This window comes from Polypterus senegalus, chromosome 9 (assembly GCF_016835505.1).
Source record: "Polypterus senegalus isolate Bchr_013 chromosome 9, ASM1683550v1, whole genome shotgun sequence".
In the NCBI taxonomy this organism is placed as follows: Eukaryota; Metazoa; Chordata; class Cladistia; order Polypteriformes; family Polypteridae; genus Polypterus; species Polypterus senegalus.
Window position 1 is genome coordinate 11268091 of NC_053162.1, and position 23504 is coordinate 11291594.

Below are 23504 nucleotides of genomic sequence, written 5' to 3' on the forward strand. Positions count from 1 at the left end.
TGAACCTGACCTTAGTGCATTCAGCTCTGCTATAGAAATAACACTAATCAGTTTGCCTGTATGTAACATCATTAATCTAGACAAGAAATCGAAAATCTCTTCAAAATGATGGATGAAGATAAAATCCAAATATCAGACCTATCCTGAGCTGCACCGTACTGGAAACTGTAAAGAAATTGCACCCTGGTGTAGTAGACAGACAGATACGGGGCAGGAATGTTGACCATTTTCAGGATGGCATGTTTTAGGATTTTAGAAAAGAAAGAACTGCTGTGTTTGTGAACTGTGATGGCAGCTGATATTGTAGTCAACAGAATAAAAACCAAAAAAAAAAAAATTAGGATTGTGGGAATGGGAATTGTTCAAACCTGTAGCTCTTTCACTTCCTCCATCTTTCTCTGTTCTGCCACTGCAAGTTTCTCTTTCCATTCTCTAAAAGACAAATACAAAATATGAATAAAAGTCATATTTTAAAATCGATAGATCAATACACAACCAAATGTTTTCCAATTCATATTTTGCTCCTATAACACAGAACTTGGGAAATAACGCATCACTTAATTAGTCCAGGAGTCCAATTAAAACCAGAAGCTGGTTGGAATAAAAACCTGCAGCAGCCACAGTGGGCTCCCAGGACCGAGGTTGGGAAACACTGGTGGAGTGCAAGAATCAAATGCCTTACAGGACCCTCTATTGTTTTCTTCACTAAATATACACTAAATTAGATTAGGTCATCTGTCGGACGGAATAACAAAAATAAACTTGAGAAAGCAGTTTCATTTTGGCCATTTTTGACCACAAAATAGAACTTTAGTAATGCCAGTAAATTATAACCTAAGTTTAACAGAAAGACAAGCCTTTCTAATTGCATTAGCACCACTGAAACCCATCTAATAATGAATTAGCATGTAGACGGGACTCATTAAGGAAAGGCTCAAGGATTTGACCATTAAGACCCTGAAAGAATGGCTGCTGAAAATGGGGCTTACAGCCATATGTGAGTAATAAATTAAAAATTAGGCACTTCAAACAGTATTGGCTTTTACAAACATTAGGAACGTCTTGGCTATATACGGTTATTCAAGAAAAGATTCATCCGCTTTCAAAGTGCCATATTTTTTACAACCATGATGTGCCTAACAACTGATCACATACCACTTGAAAGAAGGGGATTAGGGTTTCTGACTGTCACTGGGAGATGGCGACCCCGGAGCAGAAAGTGTTTTGTGATCTCCACTTCCAAAAAAAAAAAAAAAAAATACGATTTGGCACTCTACTTCTGGACCCTAAGATCACCAGATCTCTTGCCGTGTGACTTTTATTTGTTGGGGGTACATTAAGGATTCTTTTATGTGTCACCACTCCCAACAGCACTGGATGATCTCCAAAATCGCATTAGAAGAGCCGGGAGTACAGCGACACCCGACATGCTCAACCGAGTACGAGATGAATCTGACTGCTCATATTCAGCATATAAACCTTTATGCTCACCTAAACCAGGGGTCCTCAATCATGGTCCTGGAGGGCCGCAGTGGCTGCAGGTTTTTGCTCCAACCCAGTTGCTTAATAAAAAGCACTTATTGCTAAAGTAACACTTCTGCTTCACTTTAGTGATTTTGAGCCCTTATTGCTTAATTTTGTCTTAAACAGCTATTTGAATTGCTCCTTATTATCAATAACATGCAAATGACAAGAGAGAGCAGCATTTCTCCATTTTGCTTATTTACATTTACACCTGTGTGTATTGATCTGCACTATTGGGTTTAATGAAATACTTGGAAGAAAAATGAAGAGAAAAACGTGAAGGACTGAGAATTACTCATCCATTTTAGCCTTCAAATCATTTGCATGATAGAAAGGGAAAGAAAATCTAGGATATGAGAATGAGCTGACGTAGCACAATTAATTTAATTTCATAGCTTGTTAGTGCTTTATTGGCAAGAATTGCTTTCTAATTAAGCAACCAGGTCAGAACAAAAACCTGCAGCCACTGCGGCTCTCCAGGACTGGGATGGAGGACCCCTGCCCTAGGCGGTCGCCTACTTCGCCTATGCCTAAGGCCAGGCCTGGTGGGCAGGAGGAGAAGTATAGAAACCTAATCAAGGACTTTGTTAACTGGTGCGACTCAAACCACCTACACCAGGACTGGGATTGAGGACCCCTGACCTAAACCATTTACAATTTACTGCATTGCTCTGTAATGATTTACAAGTAAAATAAATCATTTTGAAAAAAAACGGATGAATCTTTTTGAAATCACCCTGTATATTTAAATTAATAGCACTTTTGACTGGTAGTTCACAGTACATAGACACTCTGCTAAAATCAACTTTTGGTTGAATCAGAACCTGAACTTAACACGTTTGACTCCATCAAAAAACTTCCATTTACACAGAAGTAATAAGCTGAACAGAAGTCAGCAAGTAATTTGCCCCCTCGAACTCTAATTGCTAAATTTGAAGGCATTTGTCTGAGCTGCCTTGTACAATTAATAGCAAACAACAAAAGTCTAGAATCAGTTGATCATCATCACCACCACCACCACCACCACCACCACCACCATGTAATAAATCAGGGGTGGGCAAAGTCGTTCCTGGAGGGCCGCAGGTTTTTGTTCCAACCCATCCATCCATCCATTTTCTAACCCGCTGAATCCGAATACAGGGTCACGGGGGTCTGCTGGAGCCAATCCCAGCCAACACAGGGCACAAGGCAGGAACCAATCCTGGGCAGGATGCCAACCCACCGCAGGACACAAACACACCCACACACCAAGCACACACTAGGGCCAAATAGTTGCTTAATTAGAAAACAATCCTTGCCAATGATTACATTTCATGGCTTGTTAGTTGCTTTAACTCTGCTATGTCAAGTCATTCTCATATCCTAGATTTTTTTTTTCCATTCCAAGGATATCATCCAAATACTTTGAAGTGTAAAACGGATGGGTAATTCTCAACCCTTCACTTTTTTCTCTTCTCTTTCCTTCCAAGTATTTAATTAAACCAAATAGTGCACGATAAATACACACAGAGGTGTAAAGGGGAACAAGCAAAATGGATAACTGCTGGTTTCTTTTGTCATTTGCATCTTATGGCTAATAACGAACAATTAAAATATGAGAATGCAGCTGTTTAAGACTTAAATAAGCAATAAGGGTTCAAAATCTCAATGAGGGAGACAACTAAAATGAAGCAGACGTGTTTCTAGTGCTTCTTATTAAGCAACTGGGTTGGAACAAAAACCTGCAGCCACTGCGGCCCTCCAGGAATGACTTTGCCCACTCCTGTAATACATGAGCCAGTCGATTACCTTCATGACCACAGAATAAATGTAGTCAGAAACAGAAACCCTGTAATATTTCACTTGAGTGGGTCAAACAAAAAAAACACCGGCTAAAAACCATAAAACTTACGCCTCAACCCGGTTCATCTCTTGCTCCTGCTCTAGAAGTTTTTGTTTGAGGATGAAGATCTCCTGAAGGTCAGCTTCACACTTTAAGGCGTCGGTTCCTTGGAAATTCTGCTGCATAGCTCTTAGCTTCTCTATTTCTGCCTTTAGGTCTGGAAAACAGAGACGGCATCATAAACAGAAGCTGAACAAAACATTACAGTGAGGTTTCATTTTTTTGTGTGTTGCGGTCAAGGTCAGGGTTTTTATTTAGTCATATTTACTTTTCTTTTTTGGTTGCAACCAAGAATACAGAAATAATCATTCTTCATTTACATAGCAATTTTCTCACTACTCAAAGAGCTTCAGTGAGTGGGGAGCCACTTCAGCCACCAGTAATGTGCAACATCCTCCTGGATGACGTCAAGGCAGCCATTTTTGTTTTGCACCAGGATGCTCACCACATACAAGCAGTCAGGTGGTGAAGTAGTGAGAGAGATAGTCAATTAGAGACAGGGGATGATTAGGGGGCCAGAATGACTAGGCCATGGTGGGCAATTTAGCCTGGACATCGGGACTCACCCTACTCCTTATGAAGGATGCCCCAAGATCTTTAATAGCCACAGAGAGTCAAGATGTGCAGCAACTGTGTGATGCCGTCACGTCAATATTGCCCAAAATCACTGAGGAATGTTTCCAGTACCTTGTTGAATCTATTCCAAGAAGAATTAGGGCAGATCTGAAGGCAAAGGATGGTCCAACCTGAAATCGGCATGGTGTACCTAATAAAGTGGCCTTTGAGCGTATACCACGTTTGTAAGAGAAAACAGACTTGAAAAAAATGCCAAATGTATCCTTTAAGGAGCTCATGAAAAAGGAGCAAAGTGATAGCAAAGGCCTGGCGAGATGTTCTGAAGTCAGACCGACATTGGGAGTATGCACTGAGACAGCACATTGCTGCACCCACCAAATGAAGAACCACCCGAGGATCCCAAATTAGGACCCGAGCTCAGCCGTGCGACAGGTGACACCTCAGCCCCACACTAGTTCAAATGGAATGGAACAGTGTGAGGTTTTTAGTACAGCGGCTGGAGTGCCAATCCCGCCATCAACTCCAAGTTGGCGGGACCTCCTTGCAGGGAAGGATGCAGGCGAACGTCATACCCAGGACAGAGCAATGGCAGATTAAAGGCCTTGCTCAAGGGCCCAAACAAGTGGAATCACTTCCACCATTTATGGGATTCGAACCGGCAACCTTCCAGCAATTGCTGGCACAGACACTGTACAAATAACGCTTCTATTAAGTGCTACTGCTCCTTACCTCGGATAATTCTAGAACTGGGGTCTTCGTTGATTTTTGCCACATTTACGATCTTCCGTGCCTGTTTGGCATAACGCAGTGTACTCAGGGTTTCTTCCAGGCTGACCGCAGCTGGGCTCACTGTAGCAATCATTGCCGTTTTCGAGTTTCCTCCAAGACTTTCTTTTAAAAGCCTACAAAAAAAAAAACAGAAGGGATCTGTCCTGGTTTCATTTTTAAAACACGTGTCTCACTAGAGCCAATCTGGAGAGTCCTGCTCTGCCATTCAAGGGCACTGAAGAAGTTTCATGCGTCTTACCAGGTCAGCACAGAATCCCGATAGGGAATGAACGGCTTTTTCTTCGAATGGGAGGCCTCTGAAAGAGCACAAATCACTTTCCCCAGAGTCATTAGAGATTTGTTGATACTGGCCCCTTCCTAACAAGAGGGAAGAATTTTAAATTCCAGGTTAAAACTTCTTAAAAATCATGAGAGAGACCAGGAAGTGCTAAACAGCTGCTCCAGGATGGCTTCCTGTCGATAGAGGCTCCACCCACCTGCAGCCCTGAACTGGATTAAGCAGGTTTGTGAATGAGATGTAAAAAAAAAAAATAAAAAAAAGTTAAAGAGTTGGTGAAGGAGGAGGAGTTTAAATACTTGGGAACAACAGTACAGAGTAATGGGGATTGTGGAAGAGAAGTGAAAAAGAGTGGTGGAGAAGAGTGTCAGGAGTGATTTGTGACAGATGGGTATCCGCAAGAGTGAAAGGGAAGGTCTACAGGATGATAGTGAGACCAGCTAGGTTATATTACGCCCCCCACTCCATCATCAATGGGGGAGGAGTGAAAGCTTTAGATCAGGGGTGTTGAACTCCAGGTCTGGTGGGCCACAGTAGCTACAGGTTTTCATTCCAACCCTTTTCCTAATTAGTGCCCAGTTTGCACTGCTAATTACCTTCTTTACCCTTCACTTTAATAGCCCTGTTTTTAAGGATTCAGTCCCCTGAATGTATTCCTTTCTTCATTATATGGCAGCCAAAATTAAATGAAATTTGAAACGAGACAGATGACCAGCTAAACCAATTTCACTCCAACCAGTTCCTTAATGAGAAGGAAATTCTTGCTGTTAATTAAGCCTGTTATTAAACTCTGAGGCGCGTTGCTGCTCTCATTTCCAAAACTGTGGATTTTCCGGTTTTATCCAAGAACGCCGTCAAAATGTTTTGGTGACCCAAGAGATCAAACATACCGAGACCTTCGCCTTTTTTTATTTTCAGATATTGTATGATAGACACCAGTTTTGGTTCATTTTGTGTCTCATTCTTGTTTGGCTGCTATTTAAGGAAAAAGAAACAACTAAGGGGCATGAGTCAAGTGAATTAAAACTAAGGCAATTAGCAGCAAAAGCTGGTCACTAATGAAGAAGATGGTTAGAATGAAAACCTGCAGTCACTGCGGCCCTCCAGGACTGGAGTTTGACACCCGTGCTTTTGATTTATCAAACATTTTAAGCTCCAATTTGACTGAACTCTGTTTTAGGGTCCCCCGATACCGAAAACAATCAATCAATATCTTGTTGATGGGCGTGTGTGTGTCTGTGTGTCAGTTTCTTGAGGACGGTCCAGAGCTCAAGCAGAAGCCTGTTATGAGATGACGAGGTGCCGATTATTTTTGGAGCCAATTCATGCAAGAGAAAGAGTCCCTCGAGAGGAACCCTCAAATATCATCATTCTACAATTAGTTAGGAATTCTTCTCATCAATTGCTATTGTAATGATGTGCTTTATGATCAGAAAGATCAGCAACAGAGAGGTAAATAATTACTGCAATGTTACAGAATAGTTCGGGTAACTTGGCTCCTAGGGCACCTACTGACGCTCACGTCCAAATTTTTTAATGTGAACTCTACCTGTGAAGGTATTTGTCAAAATAAATTATTCAAACCAGGACTTGTGTTGATGACACACAGCTGTACTTCTCAATAGCGCCTGATGACCCCGACTCTCTTGGTTCACTGACCTCCAATGTCTTACTTGTGTTTTGGAGTGGATGAGAGGAATTTTCTCAAACTAAATAAGAAAACAGAAATCTTAGTGATCGGTAAAAAATGGATATAATGAGAATATTAGCAATAAACTTGATCCATTAGGCTTAAAATGGAAGTCAGAGGTAAAGAATTTAGGGGTCATTATTGACTCTGACCTAAATTTTAAATCGCATATTAATCAGATCACTAGGACAGCATTTTTTCCATTTAAGAAATAGAGCAAAAGTTAGACATCTTATAACTCTGAAAGATGCTGAGAAAGGAGTTCACGCTTTTTTTAATTAGTCGACTAGATTACTGTAACACACTCATCTCAGGACTACCCAAAAAAGACACCTATCGATTGCAACAAGTGCAGAATGCAGCTGCCAGAATCTTAACAAGGAAAAGAAAATCCTAACACATCATGCAAGTCTTCGTATCGTTACACTGGTTACCAGTGCCATTTAGAATTGACTTTAAAATCCTGCTTATGGTTTACAAAGCCTTCAATGATCTGCTCCATCCTAGATTGCAGAATTCCTCCCACCTTGCACTCCAAAAAGTAACCTTAGATCTTCAAAAGAGGGTCTGCTTAGAATTCCAAGAGCTAAACTTAAAAGAAGTGGTGAGGTGGCCTTCTGCTGTTATGCACCTAAAATCTGAAATAGCTGACCGATAGAAATTCACCAGGCTAATATGGTGGAGCACTTTAAAAAAAACTGATAAAACACTTTAATATGGCTTTCTCATAGCTTTACGTTAGCATAACCCTGATATTCTGTGCATGCATTGAATTATCATTTGTATCATATCTACCCAATCTGTACTAACCCCTACTTTCTCTGCTGTTCTTTTTCTGGTTTTCTGTGGTGGTGATCTGCGCCTCCCACTACCTGAACAGGGAGCCATGCAGTCCCTCCATTGATGGATTGAAGGCCAGAGGTCCACATGACCCTCATCGTCCAACACTTCCACGTAAAACCTGAAAACCATGAGGACTGATTGAGATCATTGATATTAGGTAGAATGCCCATTGGGGGCTGGGTGGTCTTGTGGCCTCTGAATCCCTGCCGATTTTTTCTTACAGCCCCTGGAGTTTTGTTTTTTCTATTCTCCTGGGGCCTCATGTATAAACGGTGCGTACGCACAAAAATGTTGCGTATGAACATTCCCATGTTCAAATCACGATGTATAAAACCTAAACTTGGCATAAAGCCACGCACATGTTCATGCTAGCTCAAACCCTGGCGTACGCAAGTTCTCTGCTTGGTTTTGCAGACTGGCGGCACTCAGCTTCAAAGCAGTGCTACTGTTCCTGTGTGATTATCCTTTTCTTTTTTAGATCCACATCCCTGACGCGGCTTAATAAATACACTGAAATTAACCGCATATTGTTCATTAGTTTAATGCATCTGATTGTAATTAATCTGTAACTATATAATGGTCCACAGAATGGTCAAACTGTTCTAAATACAATAGCTGCTTTAGCATTGTTACTCTCACTGCACTCTCTTTCAGCTGCTCCCGTTAGGAGTTGCCACAGTGGATCATCTTTTTCCATATTACTCTCACTGCACAACTCGGAGTATTTATATCACTGTATCTGAATGGGGAATCACAGCAGCAGCTGATCGGAAAGAGAATTATCGGTATACAGCATCAAGCACACGCTGTCTCAGCCATGTACACAGTCTATATGAACTTCTCTCATACAGCAAATGCTTCAGAGGCTTTCCTGTACGGACCTCGTGGTTCATAAAAACAGTTTCATCCCAAGAACTATAAATGCACTCAATCAGCCCATCAAATGCTCCTTGTAGAACGGTTTGTACTTATTAGTACAATCACCTTACTGTAAACTTAAGATACAGTTATAATATTGCACAACCTGAGCCACTTTATAAAGCACGTATTTACATATGATGACGATATCATTTTTAAGATGAAATGCAGCAAAATATGTTTATTATACAGATAAAACTAACTTCATTTAAATCTATATTGTTAATAAAAAAAAACATGATGTGAGGACATGGTGTCACACCGCTAGTGAGACTCTGGCACTCAGTTCACGGATTGTTCCTGCCTCGCGCTGTATTCTTGCTGGGGCGACACTGAAAGGATAGATGCATAGAATAATTAAAAACATGTACTACGAAGATATTTCGATGTTCCATAAAAGTTTTGAAGAATCAGCATTCTAAGCTTACAGATGGCTTAACGTCTATTACAGAGCTGATTGTGTGGCGATTGGGTATTTGGAGAAAGAAAAGGACGGACAGGAATTGCGGGTTAGTACGTTTGAAAGAGACAGTACCGCTGCAATGAGGTATTTCATCAAAGGTCGCGTATGGTGCAGCAGCATCTTGATCACTGCGCCACCGTGTTCCCATGTTTAATAACATGCTTAAACTATCATCATGAAAATGATATCAAGTATACATCTCAGTATTTTAATTATTCAGAGAGCTGTAATATCACGAATGTAATGGATTTTGTGTCCTGTTGGAGGAAGAGGAAGCCCTTTTAAGAAGCAAGTAGTGATTCACACACATAGAACACATACAATACAAAAGCATTTAAAGGTGCTACTTTAGTTACGATGGGATTTGAGAAACTAGTAAATTAAACGATTTTAAGATGAAGTTTATAATGTACTACTTTAATGACAAAATAAACGATGTGATTAAAGTTGACATTTCGTGCTCCCCACTATTTTTTCCGTACCCTAATAAGCTTTCATATGACACTCAGACGGTGGGCTACGACTTGCCTTTTCACGGCGACTTTGATTTCTGACAACTTTTTTATTTCGGGCACTGTGCGACTTTGTGAACTTGAGCTTTCAAGTTTCTCCGACACTCTGTGTCACTCAATCAACTTCCTTTTGTTGATTATATCACCGTTTAAACCGACAAATAGTACGTTTTCCTTGCCTCCACTTGGTATTCGCTGAAATTCTTCTATTTCCCCCGTGCTTTTGCCATTGCCTTTTCACAGAACGCGGAGCTTAAGGGCTATTTATATTGATTTGTACTGTACATTCAAAGAGGTGTAATTCTGCGAGGAGTTTTGGTGGGGCAGCAGGCGTGTGTATGTGTGTTAACTTTCACACTGACCAGGATTTATGGAGCGGAAGAACGTGGAAGTTGGCGTTCGTATCTGGATTTTTTTGTGCATACAGACATTTCCGCTTTTGTCCACATGCCATGTTATAGTGTGAATTCTACACACGGCGTTATGCAGGAGGCCCCTGGTCAGTGGAGCCGACTTTATTCTTTGTTACTTAGTATTGGCTAATCTTTTTTTTCTTCATCTTGTAAAGCACTTTGAGCTCCATCATTTGTATGAAAATGTACTACAGAAATAAAATGTTCTTGGTGTTTTGTGGGTTTGTTGGGTTTTGTGTCTCAGTAGCACCCCCTACAGGTCACCTACAATGCAGAAAACATTTACAGTCACTTAAAGGACAGTATTGAGTGCCGTTTGATTATTAATACCACACCCTGTTTTGTATAAAATGTTTAACACAGCAGGTATTATGCTATGAAACACAATTTACAGATTATATATTTACTTACTGCCAACGTGCTAGGAAGCAGTCAGACATGGAGTTAGGCTACTGAATGGAGAGTTCTGCCCTCATCCTATTTGCCAGTATAGCACATTTACCTTAAATGATTGCTGCTTCCAACTTTCACTATACTGAAAAATCTTAAACCAACTGATTTTTGTCAAAATTAAGTATTTCCTATTTCACCCACCTTTTCTTAATTTAGCAAAAAAATCATTTATGTTTTGAACTATACTGGTTCAGCTTTTTAAAGTTGATCAATTAAAAAAATGGAAGTGAAGGTCTGAAAGCTGGCATTGTACCTTCTGGCAGATGGCAGAGACACAACAGTCAAAGTAGCTGGAGGGCAGAAGCGACTGGTAGGAAATTGAAAAATGGTGCTGAGTAACACCGCGGACAGACGGCATGAAGACTGAATCAGCTGCTGGGACTGGAGGGCATACGGTCACCCAAAGACATGAAGAATCAGATACATGGCTGCAAAAAAAATTGTCACCAGACCTGGCAAACAAAATAAAACTTCATTCTAGCATTGGCAAGCCATCTTACTATCCCTATTGTTTTATTTCATTTACAGCAAATGAATGCGCACGTGCCATGGAGGACAGAGGGGTATCCTACTAAGATGAAAGGTGCCAGAGAACGGACACGCAGATGGTGGAGGAGGTCAGGAACAGTTCCATCCCCCATATGTTAGGTGGCGGTGGTCTTCTGGATGCGTCCAAGCGGTGGTTCATGGGAACTGGAGGCAGGAAGTGCAGCCCTGGGTTCTGTAAGGTTGTGCTGACTGGGGCAGGCTGACCCCTGAAGTGCTCCCCACATGTCATGCCATGTCAAGCATTAAAGAAGACTCCTGACTAATTTGTTGAGGTAAAGCAGCGGGCAAAACTAAACCAGAGGAAGAAGGAAACACTTTAATTTGTATGCTTTTTGTCTGTGCTTCATTATAAAAGTGCTTGATGGATTAAAAATGAATTATTTGAACCCGTGTTTGTGTTGGGCATTATTGGGTGTTTTTTGGCTTGGTGGTGCCCCCTACTGATTACAACTGTTAACTTAATAGAGCAAAGATTTCACCTTCAAGAGTCAGTTTAGAGTGCAGTATATTTCAAAACAATTCATCAGAAGTAAATGCATTTTGCCATTATGAATAAAAACTCCTACTGTACCTTGAGCCGCACCCCTGTTGTCTGCGCCGTAGAGGAGCGTTCACTTCCAGCTAAATCCACCAAATTAACGTGACTCCTCATCGTGTGCTCATAAATCTCACCGTCTAAAGTCTCTCTCTATTTAATAATAATAAAAAAGAAATCATTTAACTCAGGGTACTCACACTATGTCAGAATTAACTTCACATATCTGAATACATTAAGCTTGACTACACACATCTACACACACAGTATATGCACACGTACACATGCAAAATTACGGAAGCGTATTAGGACCACGGTGAAAAAAAAAAATACGGACACAGCGAAGAAAAAAAAAGTCTAAAATGTCGAGATTAAAGTCGACATGTTGACTTTATTCTCGACATTTCCACTTTATTCTCGCCATTTATGTCGAGATTAAAGTCGACATTTACACTTTATTCTATTGTTTATTTTGTCAGTAGAATGTCGCAAACTAAACTTCATCTTTAAATGAATGTTAAATTTACTAGATTTTCTCAAACCCCTTCATTAATTAATGTAGCACATTAAATGCTTTATATTAAGTGTTCCCCGACGCAGTTTTTAATCTCTATGCGCTTCTTCAACTGACTTCCTCTTGCACTGAGAGGCGCAGACAGCGATCGCCGCACATTGACTTCATGATGTTCCTGCTCTAAGAACATTCAGAATACTAAGAGAAATACTTGATATCTTCTTCACGATGAAATGCATTAAAGCATGTATTAAACATGGGTGGCGGGGGGCACGGTGGCGTGGCTATAGAGCTGCTCCCTTGCATTAAGGGGTCCCCAGTTGTATGTTCAGTGTAGTGCAAAGTCCCAACAACTGGATATATGAATGGGTATCGCACAGGTTTAACTTAAATATTGTGTAAATATTGGGCTTGGTGGGTCGGAGACATGAACACAGGATTAAATGGATGTTCTTCTGAGCGGGCTTTCTTTATTGCATGCGTGCTGTCTCTATCTGACGTACTAAACCTCCAGTTTCTATCCTTGCTTTTTCTTTCTGCACATAACCAATCACCACAAGATAAACGTCTTTGTGAAATTAAAACAAGTTATAAACTTAGACCTCGGAGTTTTCAGAACTTTAAAATATTAAAGCATGTGGGGGCACGGTGCTTGCTGGGATGGAGTTTTCAGAAATTAAAACAAAATCTTCATTATACATGCTTAATTATGCCATCCATTCAGGGATGCGCCCATCCCAGCAAGCATCTTGTGCGAGGCAGGAGTAAATCCTGAATGAGACGCCAACACATCGCAGGGTGAATACGTGCAACATATAAAGTAGCAGGGTCAATAATACATAACAAAACCCCACATCCTACATGTCTTTGAAAGGAAACTGAAACACGCCGAGTAGACCCACCAGAAAAACATGCAAACTCAAGGCAAGGAACACCCGGGACCCCCTTGCTGCTGCGAAGCAGCAGTGCAACCACCACGCCACCGTGCCCCATAAGCTTTAATACATTTTAAGTTCTGTACATTTTAAGTTTTGAAAACTCTGGGGTCTAGGTTTATAACTTGTTTTAATTTCACAAAGACGTTTATCGTGTGGTGATTGGTTATGTGCAGAAAGAAAAAACAAGGATTGGAACTGGAAGTTTAGTACGTCAGATAGAGACAGCGCGCATGTAATAAAGAAAGCCCGCTTAGAAGAACATCCATTGAATTCTGCGTTCGTGTCTCCGACCACCACATCACGAACCCAACATTTACACGATATTCCAGTTAAACCTGTGCGATACCCATTTATATATCCAGTTTTTTGGAGATTCGTCACACTTGCCATAAAGTTCACTACACAGAACATACAACTGGGAACCCCTTAATGCAAGGGAGCAGCTCTATAGTCACGCCACCGTGCCCCCCGCCACCCATGTTTAATACATGCTTTAATGCATTTCATCGTGAAGAAGATACCAAGTATTTCTCTTAGTATTCTGAATGTTCTTAGAGCAGGAACATCATGAAGTCAATGTGCGGCGATCGCTGTCTGCGCCTCTCAGTGCAAGAGGAAGTCAGTTGAAGAAGCGCATAGAGATTAAAAACTGGGTCGGGGAACACTTAATATAAAGCATTTAATGTGCTACATTAATGTAGGGGTTTGAGAAAATCTAGTAAATTGAACATTCATTTAAAGATGAAGTTTAGTTTGCGACATTCTACTGACAAAATAAACAATAGAATAAAGTGTAAATGTCGACTTTAATCTCGACATAAATGGCGAGAATAAAGTGGAAATGTCGAGAATAAAGTCAACATGTCGACTTTAATCTCGACATTTAGATTTTTTTTTTCTTCACTCTGTGTCCGTATTTTTTTTTCACCCGTGGCCCTAATACGCTTCCGTTCAAAATTGACTTTACACACGGCGGATTTAAAACATTTAAATGCCTTCACGCTCTGCCCACTGTTTTGCAGGTTTAAATTTTAAAAAGGGTACATTTGCCATTTTTGCTTCCCATCTCAATAACCCTTAATGGCAAAGGGAAAAAAAACATTTTGAGGAAGGTTAACAAATTTATTAAAAATCAAAAAAGTACTAGCCGTTCTACTTGTCTAAGACGGGTTGAAATCTTGGCAAAGACGTGAGCGTTAATGTTTGCAGTGCACCAGCTATTGGAAAAAGAACTTTGCAATGCAAGTAGTAACTGAATATATTGCAGTCGTCATTTCAACAGATGGCACATCAAACATTAAAATGCTTTTACAAATCCCATTCCAAAAGACATAACAGAGACATACAGTATGTACTGCATTTGTCATACTAACAGATGACACAAACACTACTTTTCAAATCCCATGCCAAAAGGCATATAACAGAGACAAAACGCATTACATTTGCAAATCTCATACTAAATAACAGAGACATAGACATTGCATTTTGTTTGAATATTTATGATGCACCATCTGTGCAAGGAGAAGGACAAATGGAAATGATCTCATTTGATCTAGGCTTTGTAAAAGTAATTTTAATGTCTTGAGTGCATTTATTGAAACATATTTAGCAATGCATGTAGTAAATTGAATGAACTGCAGCTGACATTCCAACATAGGGCACATCAAACATTAAAATGCTTTTTCAAATCCCATTCCAAAAAACATAACGGAGACATACAGTATGCATTGCATTTGTCATTGTAACAGATGACACAAACACTCCTTTTCAAACCCCATGCCTAAAGGCATATAACAGAGACAAACAGCATTGAAACACTTTAAATTTGCAAATCTCAAACAACAGAGACAGACATTGCATTTTATTTGAATACTAGCAAAATACCCGCGCTTCGCAGCGGCAAAATACTGCCTTAAAATTTTTATTAAGAAGAAAATTAAACCTTTTTAAACTGAGGGAAAATATACCAATAATTATTTGTTAAGCATCTCTTTGTATACCACATTGTCAGTTCGGCCCTCCGGTTGTAATATGACCAAGCTGTGCGCTGAGCTTACTCTTGAGCATGTAACGTACAGCTGGCCATGTGAACAGTAATCTTGTCTCAAATCTCACAGCTTGGATTGCTGCTGTCGTAATCGCTTTGAGTTTCATGGTTTGTTTCAATGACGACAGTATTTGCAGGATTTGTTCTGTTGAAGTGACATTCGGCATCTGTCAAGCGCTGTAAGTATACAACCGGTTTCATCGATAACTTCACATCCAGCTTTTGAGAGTTTAAACATTCATAAACATCAAAGTGTCCACTCCTGAAATCGTCACCTGTCAATCTAAGATGTTTAAGAGGCATTGGCGGTTGTCCAAAGGTGTAAAATATTTGGCCATTTCGGTACACTTGAAAGCGACAACCAAACAATTCAGCGGCAGCCATCAACTCACATGCAGAACCATAGGTGAAGGGCTTAAGCATTTCACTCTTCTAGTGCTCCTGTGTAGTCTAATTATCTCCTGTACCGTCATCAGTCCACACATTGAACTTGTCCAGTCATTCAATACATAAGACACAATGTTCCTCCGGATATCAAGAGTGAGCCTGATATGGCCGTGTAATATGTAACAAAGAGAATGGAAAAGGCAGGTGCCATCTCCGGGCATGGAAACCACTCGGTAAGTGACAGTTCTTTGATCGATGGTGATCACCTCGATAGACATGTTAATGGGGGTACGGTTGGAATGATAAAGGAAATGGGTACCTGAACAATGTAAAGTAAGTCTAAAATATCTACATAATACCTATAATCATAATAAACGAACAATAAAACAGCGGAGAAGCCGTGGATTAAATAAAAAGGCTGTAGTTATCAGCAGGGAGACGTGAATCCCGTGGTGAAGCAAGAAAGGAAATGGAGACTGGAGCGACAGACGGCCTTATATAGGCAGGCAGCCAACAACGTGGGAGGCGTTGGGATGGGGCATCCAACGCCGCCTCACACGGTGACCGAGCTGCAGGCTATGGACGTATATATGTACGTAAGTAGGATTCAGTTAGTGTTGGGAACCCGCGTATCAAATTTCTTGAAGATGGGCCCATAAGTAACAAAAACCGTTGAAAAGTTCAATATGTCGGCCGACAGTGGCATCATACCACTGAAATAAGTACATACATCGGTTTTGGTTAGCGCAGGGAAGCCGCCTACCAAATTTCGTGAAGATGGGTCCATATATAAAGTTTAACATGGCAGACGTTGTCTACCATTATGACCATTACGCGTAGAATTTCGAAATGAAACCTGCTTAACATTTGTAAGTAAGCTGTAAGGAATGAGCCTGCCAAATTTCAGCCTTCTACCTACACGGGAAGTTGGAGAATTAGTGACGAGTCAGTCAGTCAGAGCTTTGCCTTTTATTAGTATACTGTAGCATTGTGATGCACCATCTGTTGGAAACATTTTGCAATGCATGTAGTAATTAAATAAACTGCAGGTGACATCCCAACAGATGGCACATCACAAACATTAACTCTGCTTTTGCAAATCCTATTCCCAAAGGCATATAACAGACATATGCATTACATTTGCAAATCTCATGCTAAACTGCATCCAACAGAGATGCATGCATTGCATTTTGTTATTAGCTTGAATATTTGTGATGCACCACCGGTTGGAATGACTAAAGCAAATTATGCCACTTGGTATAGAATTTGTAAAACCAGTGTTAATATTTGTGATGCGTCATCTGTTGGAATGACACATGTAATGCATTCAATTATTATTATATGCATTGCAAAATACATTCCAATAGATGGTGCACTGCATATCTGTAATATGCCTTGTGGCATGAGATGTGTTAAAGCGGTGTTAATGTTTGCGATGTGCCATCTGTTGGCATGTTAGAGAAGCACTCTTTTTGCTCAAGTGAGCTTTTGCACCATTTGGGACTGCTTCACTCAAGTCTCGTTACTCTTGCAGTTGGTCACTGATGTGGGTGCGCGCCTGCGTGCCACCACCCAGATACAGTGGGCCGTTTCCAGCATTGTGCAGCAGCCTAACATCGGAGCAGAGGGTATCTGGAAGTTTTATTTTTTTTCCCCCAATTTAGTGGGATCGGGCACAGAAGAAAACAGAGACCTTAGACACCAAATGTAACAATTCTGTTTAAACAAAGCAGATGTAACAGATGTTGCTTTCAAGCAGGGGCGTTGCACATTTTGTTCAGGTTCTCTGCACCGAGGGTATATTTACGCGCCTCTTTCAGATTCCGACGGTCCTTGCACACCCAACACCACCACTTTATCAGACAGTAGTGAAAGTTAACACTCTTTACCTTTGTCTGTGTCACCACTACAGTGAAAACGGAGTGAGATCGGGAGCTCTTTTCATTCATTCCTGTAGATGCGGTGGCCCTCTGCTTGTTCCCCAGCTGTAGCCAGGACTGGTGAAAGAAAGAAAAAGGCCATTTAAAACTTTGAAACAAAGTTTTGTCAGAATTCCCCATAACCCACTTTTACGCCTGCTGATCATGTAATGCAAACATTTTGATCAAACGTACTTACTCGGCACAACACTGCTGATCAATTTGCAGACATGTCCCAAAAGCCATTGTCTATTGTCATTACCTCCAAATAGCCATGCTCAAACAAAGCAGCGCCTTAAAGCCAACATCACATTATGTGACTTTTTGATGTTGCTCTGCTCAGATTTATGGACTCCTCTTCATCCCATGTCAAATTACACGACTGGAAACCGCAGCACACGTCACATCCACCGACCTCGTAGTGCAGTTTGGCCGGCCCTATTTCTGACAGCCAATAGCGTGCTGCCTGATGGAGCCAATGCTGTTTCAGCAACAATCTTTGCCTCTCTCTGGCCCCTCCCATTTTGTTATGGAATGTAAAATGTGAGACAGAAAGACGAGCTGCTCTTCCATGTGTGAGGCCCACACCCCAAGTGCTGCCCGATGTAGCTGGCACTGTACGATAGATTAATGGCTGCAGCCTCGGAGGTAGACAGGGGTGGGGAAAGGGATGAAGCAGCAGGGTGATGCCACTAAAGTGCTCTGTCTGTGAGCACTGCCGTTTTTAAACCAGTTTTTTCCAGTAGTCTCCCGCCCCTTCGGACAATTGAGCAAGTGTACGAGATGTAATCAGTTTGTGGTTAGTAAAAGTAGTAGTGTGGCCTGGAATGTTTTTTGGGTTACAAAACGTGTGCCACCTACAGAAAAAGGGGTTGGGAAGCACAGACTAACCTATGCAAACCTCTGATCCAGAGCTCACTCCACAGAGGACAGCCTGCGACGGTGAGGGTCGGCTCCATGCACCCTGTGGTATGGCAGCTCAGAAAAACTAAAATAATGAACACAATCACACTGGGGAGTAGAGCAGGTGTGAGAAATTGTGAGGACGGCTCGTCTCTGGGTTGGCACGAGGCGGTAGGCCAACTGTGCATTGCCTGAGCTGGCACGCATGGGCGGTCGTCTTGTCTCGATATCAGCCCTTGGGCAGCAATCAGGCAATCACTCCCCAGCATATAAAAGCACAAGGGGAGCACAAGGTGTGGATAAAGGAAGAAACAAAGAAAGAGATGAATAGAGCGGAGGTTAAAGGACAGGAGAAGAAGCAGGCAAGAAAGCAAGCAAACAAGCTGGTGGAGGAGAGTAGAGCGCCAAGGAGGAGTGTGTGGCCATCGCTCAGGAGGGGGCTTGTGGGTCACTCCTGTCGAGTGTCTTGGGGGCAGGAGCGACCATTACGCTCTGGTGGGGTTTTCGCCAGGTCCATCTTAACGTATGGGCACACTGGGCAGTTGCTTGGGGGTCCCATGCAAATCTATGAATGCTGTGACTTGTTGTCAATAAATAAATCCTATACTCTACTAAACTAAATACTTTTAAATTGTGTTACAAGTGGACATTGGCAATCGCCTCTGATTTAGTGTCATGGTGACCTCTGCCACCTCACGCGCCTCTGTGTACGGATCTCACGCACTACAAAACGTCAAAGCGTGTATGTGAACGTCGCTCCAACTCCGTTCTCTACAGAGACAATTCACAAATGTTTGTGTCGAACACCCGATTCATAATAAATAATTCATAGTGTGCCATCTCCGTCTGTATGGTTTACCAATTGAGTTTTACTTACTGTATATATTGACATTTTTTCCCCCCCAAGGCTCATGTTAGATTGTTCAAATGTTTGCGTTGATGTTTTTTTTGCTGTACAGCATGTATTTTTAATGTTTATACACTGATTTTGGTGGAAGTACCAATGCAATTTTCTTCTATAATACGCTACCGTGGCTGTTCAGGATTTTAAATCACCTATAGCTCGCAAACCGTTTGACTTATTGACCTGAAATGTGGTACACATACACTACATGACGTCTACTATCTGCTTTCGGGGTGATGATTGACCTCCAAGGTTATTCCTCTCTATTTTATTGTAGAATCGACTCTCAGCAGGGCAGCCATGTAGCGCATGCGTACGGGCGCCGTTCTCATCCCTACCAACTTGGCCGTCACTTCTTCATATCTTTACTCATTCTTCAGGCAGATGACTTCAGTGCCAGCTTAAGTGAAAAAATTTATGAAAACGTACTAAGTAATTGAAACGCACTGACTTAATCAGTTTTAACGTGAAAAGATGCTGACAAAAGAAGAGAAGAAGCGGGCTGCTAGGGCGGAGAAAAGAAGAGCTGCTCAGGAACAGCAAGTGCATCAACCTCTGAGCAGACGAATAAACGTACAGAGAAGGAGGATGAAAACTAGAAGTGTATTCACTGAACGTTATCGTTCAGTGCGCCTACTATATACACACACACATATATATATACACACATACACACATACACACATACACACATACATATATATATATATATATATATACACACCATTTTAATTGACCATTTACATTTCGATTCCTGCGAGTGGTTGTGTAGGTGGGGGCCCAGTGCACTGCTTTGCCTTCTAATGTTGTTAAAACGACCCTGGGTGGAGCCAATGGAGTAGCAGTGGGAGTACAGAGCACCCACACTGGGTGGAGCAGGGCTAGGTGGCTGCCCGCAGATGCCATCGGATTGGCAGCCCATGAGCCCTGTTGGTCGACGTCTCTCCGGGCTGCGAGGTCCTAATAGGATAACCTGGAGAGATTGTCAGTTTTAAAGGAAGACACCAGGGCTTGAAGATTGTAAAGAAGTTTCCGGCCAGACCTCATTTAAATGGTTCTTTTTTTAAATTGGATTTTAACCTCCACCGTGCACCGATCAGGACTATCGGCTGTGTCGGGTTCAAGGGGCTCCCAAAAGCACTGAGTGACATTTGTATGAAAATGTGCTATTGAAATAAACGTGGTCTTTGTTGTTGATAATACCCGACACCGTCGACAGCCTTTACCAGGATGAGCTTGGCAGAAGAGGACAAAACGCAAACCAAGCAAGGGGATGGTGAAAAAGTGAATTTATTAAAACCAATTAAAAAAAAAAAAAATCAAAGTGTCCAAAAAGCGCAGAGCTCAAAATGTCAGCAAACAAATAATCCAATAAAAGAAAGGCACAGTGGAGGTTAAAAACACTTCAATAAATAATCCATTAAAAACCAATGAGGTCCAAAACCAGAGGGACAGTCCGTTTATATATAAAAAAAAAAATACAATGCTGCCCTTTAAACCTGGCACCGACTCCCCTTATTCGTTCCGCACCTTGCAGAAGGAAGAGACACCCGCTGACAGGTGTGATCAACCTTCATATCGGGGCTCCATTCCCGGACGCACTTCTTTCGGCGTATGCCAGGCAACCCATCGAGCCCCCCACGCCACTCACCTTCAGCCCTTGCAGGGAGATGCCAATCAATCAGACCACTCCTACTACCATTAAAGCTCTCGGTAGGAGAGCCCCTTTCACAGCCTCCAGCTCCCACGGCCCAGAGGTTCACTCCTGACCACCTGCCTCGCTCACTCGCCATCTCTACCCGTTTTTCCTTTTACCCTCATCCTTGTCTACCTCTCTTAGTCACTGGCCAGTCTATTTTCCTCTCGAACCTCTGATCTGCTTTTTCTTCTCCCCTCTCTCATACTCTTACTTCCCTTTTAAAACAGGGACGTGGCACAGCTGTGGCAATCAGCAGCCCCCTGTGCCAATTAGTGTCATGGGCAATTCTGCACCTGTGCACTGGAGTGTGGGGCCATCTGCTTCCATCCCACCATGCTACCACATTCCCAACACTAAGATGTGCAGGCAGCAAGAATTTATTTAATATTCACCCACCAGGCGCAGACCTCACTGTACTGCACAGACCACATTTCCCCTCACTGGGCATTTTGAGCGGTCACAGGAGCCTCTGTGTCACTTGAAAATACGTCACCGACACCACCCTTGTACGCAATCCTTCTGGTAAATTCAACATTAAAAAACGGGCCACTTGCCGGTCTACAGACCTCATTTACTGCATTGCTTGTTGAACGTGACCAGCCATCTGCACGACATTGGGGGAAAAAAAACGTGGGGATTGTTTCATGGAGCCCGTTAAAAATCAAAGACCTTACAAAGCCTAGTGTAGAACACTGGCCATGCCTTACACATCCACACTGACCTCTGGGTTCTTTCACAGGGCTTCAAAAACACTTTTCAGAGGAGAAACAGCTCAGTCTGGGATCACACGTCTGCAGGTCTTAATGATCTCCTTTCTTCTGCCCTAATGGCAGCTTTTCCATTCCTCCTCCCACCTGCTCTGGCTCTGTTCCCCCCCAGCCTGTCCTATCCTTGTCACCCCGCTCTTCTTCAGTTGCACACTTGATTGCTATACAGCTAAACGTTCTTTCCTTCTCAGTGTTGAAGCGATCTTTCATTTTCTTTTTTTCCCTTTGCCGATGCAGCCTTTCACCCTTTGTGAATTTCCCCTTGGGATTAATAAAGTATCTATCTATCTATTCAATTAAAACGAAACATTGTGAAAGTGCAACGGCAGACTAGACATGAACACTGGCTATTGAATACAAAGTGGTTACCAACAAGATTCAGTTAATGTGTTAGAGTTCCAGGCTGCCACCCGGTCCCCCCTATTCCTCTTTCAGGTGGAGGGTCCACAGGAGGGCAACCCCCATGTTGCATTTTCAGGCCCCATGGTAGGTCCAACCAACAAGCGCTAGTCTGTGGGCACTTCTGCCAGGCCAGGAGGATACCCACAGGCAACCCCACACTGGGCAGGGTACTCTTTTAGGGCAGATGGCAACTTTTGTCAACAGTAAGGGGTCAACATCCAGAGACAGAGGGCGATAATCAGCTGTAAAGCGTCAAAACTCGCCACTATATTATAGTTAGACCCTCCATTAGACTCGTCGATTTGATGTCACATCCTTGCACGTGTATAAGGAGGAGCGTAAACGTCGCCTAGAATGGCAACGACACTGGGCGAGAGTGCAAAGCAAAATGCTCTGTGCATTATTATTTATTTTTTGTGTAGTATCGACTTATATTCTGATGCAAGCGATCTGGAAATTGAAATCGAAAGACAGATAAGCTGCTTTCCCCCAAGCAGCCAGAAAGTGCATTTCAGCTTATGAATGATGAGATAAACAAGTCAGTGAATTTATATTCTGTAAAGGCTCATGGAAAACAGGGACATTGGTCATAAATAAGTATTACATGTTGACCTACGTGGAGACGGAGTGGTGGCTCTGAGACTAGGGACCTGTGCCAGCAATCCAAAAGGTTGCCAGTTTGAATCCCGTAAACGCCAGTAGTGACGCCACTCAGTTGGGCCCCTGAGCAAGGTTAACCTGCCACTAACCCTGCAGGCGGGTCGTTCAACATACATGGCAGGATTGGCACTTAAGCCACTGTATTTAAAAAAAAAAACCCCTCACACTGTTCCACTTAATTCGAACTTGTGTGGTGTTGAGGTGTCACCCGTTTGCACTCGGGTCCTAATCTGGGATCCTGTGGTGGTTCATCGTGCTCAAAATACTCCTTCAATTCATCTATACTAATAAAAGGCAAAGCCCTCACTCACTCACTCACTCACGGACTCATCACTAATTCTCCAACTTCCCGTGTGGGTGGAAGGCTGAAATTTGGCAGGTTCATTCCTTACAGCTTCCTTACAAAAGTTGGGCAGGTTTTATATCGAAATTCTACGCGTAATGGTCATAACTGGAAGCAGGTTTTCTCCATTTACTGTAATGGAGATGAGCTTCAACGCCGTGGGGGCGGAGTTTCGTGTGACATCATCACGCCTCCCACGTAATCACGCAGTACATAGAAAACCAGGAAGACCTCAAAAAAGCGCTCAAGAAAAGATGCATTATATAATTGAGAAGGCAGCGAAACAATAAGAAGCGAGCGAGTGACATATACAACCATATTCATGAGTTCTGCTACTTCGGAAACAAAGCACGATGTAAACCTACACTTTAAGTTCATAGACAGGCTGCCGCTGGCGTTTGTAATTTAGTGCCTGCCCATATAAGGCCGTCCGTCAGCGGGAATCCAATAGCAAACTGCCACGGGTAAATATTCACGGATGAAGGACTGTGCTTATGGAGAGGAAGATGAGATGGTCAGGGTGGTGTTTGACACAAACTCAGCGAAACTGCGAGAGAAAGTTTTAAGTGCCAGGACTAAGGTATGGCGTTATTTCAG

At 42.2% G+C, this 23504-nt stretch overlaps 1 protein-coding gene across 1 annotated transcript in view; it reads right to left on the bottom strand.

Moving 5' to 3' along the window:
* Window positions 1-362: 362 nt before the first annotated feature.
* The window catches only part of LOC120535337 (kinesin-like protein KIF14), a 79864-nt gene continuing 56722 nt past the window's right edge, over window positions 363-23504 (bottom strand). Inside the window, exons 8-13 of the mRNA XM_039763112.1 lie at window positions 17200-17307; window positions 11461-11577; window positions 5010-5128; window positions 4712-4884; window positions 3416-3563; window positions 363-432 (exon numbers count right to left, since the gene is read on the bottom strand). Of these exons, the coding sequence (XP_039619046.1) occupies window positions 363-432; window positions 3416-3563; window positions 4712-4884; window positions 5010-5128; window positions 11461-11577; window positions 17200-17307 (735 nt within the window). The remainder of the gene's footprint in view (window positions 433-3415; window positions 3564-4711; window positions 4885-5009; window positions 5129-11460; window positions 11578-17199; window positions 17308-23504) is intronic.